Below are 9,045 nucleotides of genomic sequence, written 5' to 3' on the forward strand. Positions count from 1 at the left end.
GCTCGAATTTCAGCGGCATGTTTCGCAACTTCATCAGATGAGTCACTTTTAAGAGCACCAGGACAAGGACAAAGTCCCTCAACATGCTCAAACAAGTCGCGGTAAACAAGTGCTGCCATTGCCGATGGTTTCCAAAGAGAATAGTTTGAACCATCGAGTTTGACGTCAATACGGTCACTAGAATCACCCATGACGACAAAAAAAGAAAGCACTAGCAAAGCTAGAAATATGGATTGAGGTGATCGAAAGGATCGAGAAAGAAGAAGCGCGGATTAGAACGAGCAAGGATGATGGCCTAAAAGCCCTAAACTCATTATCTTAATTTCTGATGCGGAAGATCCAATTTATGGCAACCGCAGAGTATACTTTAAAAAATAATGAGCTCATTGTCTTAATTTCTGATGCGGAAGATCCAATTGATGGCAACCGCAGAGCATACTCTTCAAGACAATGAACTTGGCTTTGATACCATGATAAGAAAGAAAGATTAAAAGAGAATGGTATTTGTTCTCTTCTAATGGTGTATGAAACAATGTACATAAGAAGCCTTTATATAGGCTTAGAGGAGTAAAGGAGCCTAGCATTCTTCCTATGTGGGACCAAAGAGAAAGAAGAGATGTAAAGGAAAACCTACAAAACTATACAACATGTTCTAACAGTATCAAGCGATTTGATGAAGAAGGAGCTGGAAATGTCGATGTCGAAACTCACTTTTCTGGCTTGAATCCACGCGTCGTGCTTCATGCAGCAAGCGTTGAGGCCATCGCAATGTCTCTCCCCCAAGGGGAAATTGTCCAATCATTTATAAACATATTGGGCGGATTCCAATTTATTCTTAAACTTTTCATTTTTGTCAATTTAGTCCGGAACCTTTTGGCGAAATTCCAATGTAGTCCTTTCGATCAATTTTTGCCGGAAATCATTGACTTAGCGGTATGCCACGTAGGACGGTCAGCAATAACTGGACTAACATTAAACAAATTAAAAGTCATGGATGACTTTGCACATTGAGCCAAAATTCATAGTCTATTCGTGTTATTATCGTAATTTTTCCCCATTACCTATTACTTTGACCAATGGCCAAGTGACACTTCATTCATTCCCTACTCGTTTTTCTTATCGCTAATTCCGAGTCCAAACCGTTAGATCTTGTGGGAACTACACGAAACTTACATAAATCTTATCATTGTCAGTAGTTTAGATTCAGTTTAGTCTATGTATCTAGTATGTGTAAAAAGATTAGAAAGTGAATTGTCACCCTTGGGCACAGGTACAAATCCTAGAGGATCTCTAACCATCGGATTGCAAAAGAACAAATCCCAATTGCTCATTTTAAACCTTAAAAATATTTGAGAGGTACGATATTTTATATAGAAAGTACAAAAAAAATGCATTGAGATACTACAATTTTAAGACGGAAAATCGATCTCTTGAGAGACCATAAAACCCTATCACCATAATGGTAGTGCATTAGGGGTAAGCATGGTTTCATGGTAGAACCTAGAACTTGAGAACCTGACCGATGTGAACTTATAGGTTCCAAGTTTCAAGATATACAGGGTAAGTTTCAGGTTCCAAAAATTGGGGAATCTGCTGCGACATGTAGGTTCTAGGTTCTAAGTAGGTAGAACCTGGAACCTGAAACCCTCAACAAGTTTTTTGTGTTTTTTCTTGGTCTATGTCTTTGCGTGATCCTGAGGTGTACTATGGCTTTAGATGATGATTGTATAATCTAGAACTACTAGTCTGGGTTTTCATTTTATGACTTGTTAATATTTCATATTTTTCGTGTATCTAATATAAGTTATGGTTAGTAGATCATAGCAGCAAGTTGTGGTCATTAAAAGTGATGATTCACTACAATTGTTCAATTAATAATACATGTGTAACTGGGTAGATCCTAGAACCTGTGACAAGGTAGACTTCAAGTTTCAAGGTATATAAGGTAGGTTCCAAGTTTCAAAAAATGAGGAACCTATTCCCATAGATAGATTTCAGGTGAAATCTGTACGGAATCTGGAATTACTCACCCCTAGGTGACATCAAGTCTTTAACATGCATGTGAAGTGTTGTGTTGACTCACTGAGATGGAAAATTCTTAGCATTCGATTTACATGCAAGAAAAGGTAAAGGAAAGAGACGCAGGATTGCTCCACCAAAATAAAAGTACGAGACCCACCATTGTCAATGGCCAAAATCCCCTTATTGCAGATGCATAACCGTTGACTGCTCTCAAAATTCAAAACCTCCTTGTTGCAGCTCAAAGCATGTGATGATAACTTCTCTATTTGCTGCGGGTCAAGGACTCTTTCTCCTTCCCCTTTTTCAAACTCAAGTTCATATTTTTTCATGAAGAGATCTCTGATCAATAATAAAACAAAAATCCACTTTCTCACATCTAAAGGATTCCTTCATTTGAACCGAAGAAACAATGTCACTCGACCATTATCAAACTGACTGCAATATTCTTCTGTATGCAGGGATCTAAACAAAGAAACAAGGAAAGAAACAGAAGGGAAGAAGAATTACTAGACAGCATAAAGTAAAGGGGACGAGATTTTCTTCCTCAGCCCTCAAGAAAAGTGAACATGATTGAACCCCGACTCTGAAGTGAAGTCTGCGCAATGAGAACTTCCTTCCAGATGCAATCCAAGCTAGAAGCAATATCTATTTCCAACAAAACCAAGAAACCAGTGTACATTTGTGGGTCTGCAGCAGAACTTCACCAGTTATTGTGCTATTTTTCAGAAACATCAACATGTCGATTTTTGTCACCGAGACATCTCGTCCCTCAACTTCTAGCAACTCATGAGGATAGTGGATACAGTCCTTTATTCTATTCCTGGTGGGTGTGGCTACTCAAAAGTGTAGCACAGCTTTCTAAGGCTTGACTCTTATGAGCCCGACATGCGCGGATACCGTGTTTGGGCTTCGACAATCAGCTCTATGACTTTAGCTGCATGAGTAAACATCAAAGAATGAGCACAATTGCTCATGATAAGTAGCCTTATCTTAGCCAACGTAAAAAATAGAAGCAAAATGGGAACATAAGAACACCTGTAAGATCCCCAAAAAGGGGAACAGGTTCCAACAGTTTCTCTGCTTTGTCGAGCCTTTCCCCGAAATATCAGAGAAAGGTACGTGGTTTTCCTTCAGGAGATTCATCCCAGAAATGCAAATTTCACAACGGAATATAATTTCTGGTAGCTATAAGTACCTTGTGTATTTGCTAAAAAATGGATCTCTCATGAGGTAGAGTACCTTTCTTCTTTTCAACTAAAATACAAGGAAAAAGAACACTTGACACATCTTGAGAGAATCGTCAATCTGGACATGACATGGCTAAATGGACAAATTCAAATGAATGAATACATAACTAGAGACTCTAACCTCATTTATGAGTGACATCTATCCTAACATTCTATTGAAAAAAATTGGCTTTGAATTTTCCACTTTAATCGAACTAAAATTTTTTCCTTATAGTTGAAGGGGCGTATAATCACTTTAAACATAACGAAAATCTCCTACCCTCACGATTTAGTACACTTCTAGAACAATTATTTCTTGTAATCAATTTCACAAGTCTATTCTCGTGCATAGCACGGGCCTGTAGACTAGAATAATGTGATGTATTACGCTCTTTTCTTTCTTTCTCTTTCCTCGCTTTCACAAGTCTATTCTCGTGCATAGCACGGTAATAATTGCTTCTGTTTCGGACACGAAAAGCAAAGGGAAGAGAATATCTTTAGGCACAGAGGATCTCCACCTCGGCCCGCTCTCAGATCTTCCCTTGGATTCGCGCATTGCTTACCCTGCCGATCTTAGTCTTCTGACTTAGCCCCAAAAATACAAAATTAAAAGTGTTTGCGTTCGTAGCACTAATTCCAAAAGTCATCGTCCACCGGGGAAAAAGCAAGATGCCGCTCATTCTTTGGGGATCTACAGACACTAAGGCTACGTTTGATCGACAGGATAAAAGTCAGGATAAGATATGTTTTATCCTATCCTGTGTTTAGTGATGGTCCAGGATAAGATAAGGTAGGATATAAACCGGATATAACCCAGATAAAAAAATCCGAGGGGGGGTGGGATAGACCTGGATAGGATTTTTAATGCCTATTTTTCCAGAAACCCTACGCTCCACTTGCCGTCATCTTCATCCCCACACCTTGTGCGCTTTCACCAAAAAAATTTCTCGGCTTTTTTTCCTTTACCGATTCCTCCGGACCTGTGAATAGCAAAAAAAAAATTATCATATCCGACTTTAAATCCGTAGTCCACCAAACAGTGGATAGGATATGAAGAAATCCCAAGATTTTTTATCCTATCCTATCCAGTCCTATCCTGTTTAAAAATCCGAACAACCAAACGCAACCTAAGAGTCAATCAGAGCGGCCCGCTTTTGCTGGCCCCCCAAAGAACGAGCGGAGCAGATCTACTTTTTCCTTTTTAATGGAAAGTTATATTTCAACTTGCTTTAACTTTTTCAAATTGCGCCCAAACTCATTCAGAAAAATCAGTGTACTTTCCCCAGCTTTGCAGTATAAATTGCGAAAAAAACTCGGCTCTACATGGTCGCAGAAAGTCCTCACTTCGCATAGATGCGACAAAGTGAACACCGTGCATTATATATCATGAAAAAGCGCAGACAAATTGAACAATGGCCATAAGTATTAGGGCTCCAATATTTATGCCATCACTAATATCGAGTATCATCACTTAACACGAATCATTCATTTATGGCATGATCGTGTAGTCTAGAAATGTAAGCTCCACCATGTATAACAAGTACAGCGAAGGAGACGCACCAGTACCGGATATTTAGGGTTTGGAACCGACAGTTATAAGTGAAAAATAATACTGATCGGTGCAAAACGGTGGGCGCCATCAACAGCTAAATATAATTTACCCAAAAGAAAGGTCATGGGCGGTTCGCGAGGTGCCCACTTCACGCGACGACTGAAAATCCAATCATTTTCTATTAATTTGTCTTAGCTTTTTCGCTCTCGATCCATGTGCTTCTTGAAGCATAGACTTAGAGTACCAAAAACTCAGCTCTCCACGGTCATTTTGTTGGGCAAGCCGAATAGATTATGTTGCATCGACACGCGATACGCGACACGACACGACACACGACACGTCATTCCTAAAAAAATAAAGAATTCTGACATGTTGGAACACGTTGTATATTAAATATATATTTTATATATACAAAATAAATTATTAGTTTTAAATTTGATTCAAATAAGTAAATAAATGATAAAAAAAAAGAGCCTAGAATGAATTTACCCTAAAAACATTATACACACGCAAGCTTAGTAAACATAAATTTTCAAAAAATAATTATATATAAATAAATATATTAGTTAAGAAACTAAAATTAGACAATCAAATTAGAAAAAAAAGAAAAGTACAAGATAAAAAAAAACAGCCCATTGTTGGAAGCCCAGCCCACTGTCATTTGTCAAAACCCTAATAGCCTCTTCCTCTCTCTTTCCACGCCTCCTGCTCTCTCCAGCTTCCTCCTCCTTAGCGCGACCCGCAGCCTCCTCCCACCTCCTCTTCCTTCTCCTCCGTCGCTGGCGAAGCGGAAGGCAAAGGCGATGATGGCGCGAAGGGCGGTTCGCAAGGACGCCCACTTCACGCGACGACTGAAATTCCAGTCATTTTCTATTAATTTGTCTTTTAGCATCTTCACTCCCGATCCGCGTGCGTCTTGAAGCACAAGGTACCAAAAACTCAAGCTCTCCACGGTCATCATAGAGGCAATTTTGTTCTTTGATATTCACTGAGAGAGCAGATCAAGAATCATCGAAGGAGCAAAAAATGAAACGCCATCTAGCGTTCGAACACAATTTTGTCCGAAGCAACGAGGACAGCAATCGTCGAAAAGCTCATGATACCGGTGCGTCTAGTTCCTCCGCCACTTCAGCGGGCAGTGACAACTACGATGTGTTTCTGAGTTTCAGCGGCGAGGATACTCGCAGAACCTTAGCAGATCACCTCTACAACGGTCTCGTCGATGCTGGAATCCGCGTGTTCAGAGACAACGATGAGCTTCGCGAAGGTGAGGAGATCGGCACCAATCTTCTCCAGGCCATTAAGAACAGTAAGATCTCGATCCCGATTCTCTCTCGGAACTACGCTTCGAGCAAATGGTGCCTTCGAGAGCTCGCCCACATGGCAGACTGCATGAAGAGCGTCGGGCACGTTGTGTTGCCCGTATTTTACCGGGTTGAACCGGCCCATGTGCGACACCAAATAGGGAGCTTTGGAGAGACGTTCTCTCATTTAAGTGAGAAGTATTTGGAAGAAGATGTTGCGAAATGGAAACAAGCACTCAAAGAAGTGGCTTCCCTAAAGGGATGGGAGTCGGAGAAAACTACTGACGGGTATTTCATTTTCTATCAAAACCTTGTTTACTTTCTTTCAACAGGGTCTTGCTTGTAGAGGAGGCCATGAATTCGCGTGTTCTTCAATTTGCGCTTGCCTTTTTCGCTCTTATATGCTGGAGTGTTGTGATAATGAGATATAACAAGATGCGATTGTTCTTCTAATGCATTTTGGCTCGAATGCTTTATAAACAGTTACGAAGGAGAATTGGTGAAAATGGTCGTCAGAAAAGTATTGGGCGAGTTAAAGAAGGCCTTTCAGCTGGTTGTTACCGAACAACTTGTCGGAATCGATAATGCTGTGCAGGATATTTTGAGATTGCTGGATGATAACCCTAGTGCTACCCAAATTGTCGGTATTCATGGAATGGGGGCATCGGCAAGACAACTTTAGCCAAGGTCGTCTACAGTAAGCTCTTCGACAAGTTTCAGCATCGTAGTTTCGTTGCAGATATTCAAGAATCCTCGCGGCGCAAGGGCATTTCATGTTTGCAGAATCAATTAATTTATGATATACTGAAAATGAACGACCTAGTGTCTAATACGGATGAAGGAATTAAGATTATGGAATCCAGATTTAAACGTAAGAAAGTCTTAATTCTTCTAGATGACGTGGATCTTAATGATCAGCTCAAAGCTTTGGTTGGGAAACATGACTGGTTTGAGATGGGAAGTAGGATAATCATTACAACAAGAATAAGGTCCGTCCTTGATGAAGCTGGGGTGAAATGCAAGTACGAACTCAAGGAAATTGCTGAGGATAAGTCCCTAATCTTGTTTAGTAGACATGCCTTTATGAGGGACTCTCCTCCGTGTGAATTTGAGTCTCTCTCTCATGCCGTTGTATCCACTACCGGAGGGCTTCCCTTAGCTCTCGAGGTTATAGGTTCGTTTCTATGTGGGCGAAACCCAGCATTTTGGCAAGATGCGTTAATGAAGTTGAAGGAAGTACCACATACGAAAGTGCAAGAGAAGCTGAGGATAAGTTATGACGCATTAAACTATGAGGAAAAGCAGATTTTTTTGGATATTGCTTGTTTCTTCATTGGATATATCTCAGATTCTGTGTCCTCCATGTGGGATGCTTGTTGTCACGCCCCGAACTCGAACAAGCGCGCAATCATCCCTTTGTGGTCGTAATGTACGCGACATCCCAGGACTTATCGACGACCCAATCAAAACACTAACGAGCAACGCATGCGGAAGCAACCTCGAACTCTCCAAACAACATATAAACAACGGGATAGTAGAGAGACAAAGAATACACATTAACAAGACACTTTTATAAACATAACATCGATTACAACACATACATTTGCAAGCTTTCTACGAGGCCACTATCTACGAACCACGCACAACAACAAGGATCGGGTGGTTGGTAAGCTTAACTCCTCTACAAAAAGGGGCACTCAAAAGATGAGCTAACTCGGCCTATCCTCAATCCCCGTAGTATTCTGGCAGCGTCTCCGGATCAATCACGGTCGCGGGTCTGAAATGGTTTGGTTATACAACCATGAGAACACTTCTCAATAAGCAACTACCTAAGCCTCGCTTAGGCCAAAGCGCACTCTCCGAACAATTCTAAACATGCAATACCGACATCCAACATGTCATAACAATCACAGGCGCCCTTACCTCGCCTCGGCAAGACATACAGTGCCCCCGCACGTTAGAATATCGCCATAATATGGCCAATTGCTCATCAAGCTTGTACAACGCAATTCAAGGTATAATCATGCATAACACGGTTAATAACCCGCACGTGCTCAACATTAAATTCAATCATGGCATTCTCTAATGCATAGCACACGTTTATAAATGTCTAGATTATTAACGACCCCTCGGGCCACCGAACTCCCGCCGGTCTTCTGGCGTAACCAGGCATCGTCCCGCTACGTCGGCGACGGCAACGTTGGGGATCGAACACCCTTCGGCAAGCCGGGTACTCCAACGGCATTCCACTTAGGAGCATCGATCCGGCCTCCACCGCGATCGGCATCGTCCCGGGATCGAACACCCCTGGCAAGCCGGGTACTCGACGGCAACGTTGGGGATCGAACACCCCGCAAGCCGGGTACCTAACGGCATCGTCTAGAACTCCCGCCTAGACGGAACGTGTCGTGACCATGCACACACCTCAGCAATCATTATCAATTCTTATCTTGTAAATTAGCCCAGTGTCAACTAAATCCGTCAAACGCCACGATAACATCGAATAGTCCCCGAGAGAGAGAAAACCGGAATTGCACACATTCGGGCTATTCTGGGCAGTTTGAGCAACAACCGAAATTTCTTTGAAATAAATATTAATTCAACTCCAAAAATTCTGAAATTTGCATATGTTATACAAAACATCTTGATTAACATTTTTCATGGAGAACACAAGATCCATTTCTGTCTAGAACCACCTCTTTTTGTCATCCAAAGTCGGACATAAAACATTTCATTCGGACTGGCCATCCGGCTTCCAAAATGCATTTCAAGTAGTAACCAAATCTCCTTAGAACGATTCGAAATTTTTATATGTCATAGCCAAAAATGTCTCCAACAAGTTTTGTGAAGAAAGTATTTTGAAAATAGGTCTAGAAAAATTTATAAAAATTCGAACAGACCCGAAGGTCGGAGGAACAGTATTTCCGGCAGACTTATTTCG

General features: G+C 41.2%; 2 protein-coding genes across 2 annotated transcripts; both read left to right on the plus strand.

The window, feature by feature from the left end:
- Positions 1 to 5,765: 5,765 nt before the first annotated feature.
- Positions 5,766 to 6,924, plus strand: LOC130140043 (toll/interleukin-1 receptor-like protein). Its single transcript, XM_056318347.1, has 2 exons — positions 5,766 to 6,392; positions 6,588 to 6,924. Exons 1-2 carry the CDS (start codon positions 5,827 to 5,829, stop codon positions 6,784 to 6,786), a joined length of 765 nt encoding a protein of 254 aa, XP_056174322.1. The 5' UTR covers positions 5,766 to 5,826; the 3' UTR covers positions 6,787 to 6,924.
- Positions 6,915 to 7,532, plus strand: LOC115666650 (disease resistance protein Roq1-like). The gene has a single exon (XM_030588342.2). It carries the CDS (start codon positions 6,915 to 6,917, stop codon positions 7,530 to 7,532), a length of 618 nt encoding a protein of 205 aa, XP_030444202.2.
- Positions 7,533 to 9,045: the final 1,513 nt, after the last annotated feature.

The sequence above is a fragment of the Syzygium oleosum genome, unplaced genomic scaffold (assembly GCF_021117445.2).
Source record: "Syzygium oleosum isolate NSW1041296 unplaced genomic scaffold, Sole_v2.1 Sole_v2.15, whole genome shotgun sequence".
Lineage (NCBI taxonomy): Eukaryota > Viridiplantae > Streptophyta > Magnoliopsida > Myrtales > Myrtaceae > Syzygium > Syzygium oleosum.

Coding starts and splice junctions, on each gene's coding strand:
- LOC130140043 (XM_056318347.1), top strand. CDS start 5,827: ATGAAACGCCATCTAGCGTTCGAACACAATTTTGTCCGAAGCAACGAG. Junction 6,393..6,587: donor TCGGAGAAAACTACTGACGG/GTATTTCATTTT, acceptor CTTTATAAACAG/TTACGAAGGAGAATTGGTGA.
- LOC115666650 (XM_030588342.2), top strand. CDS start 6,915: ATGAACGACCTAGTGTCTAATACGGATGAAGGAATTAAGATTATGGAA.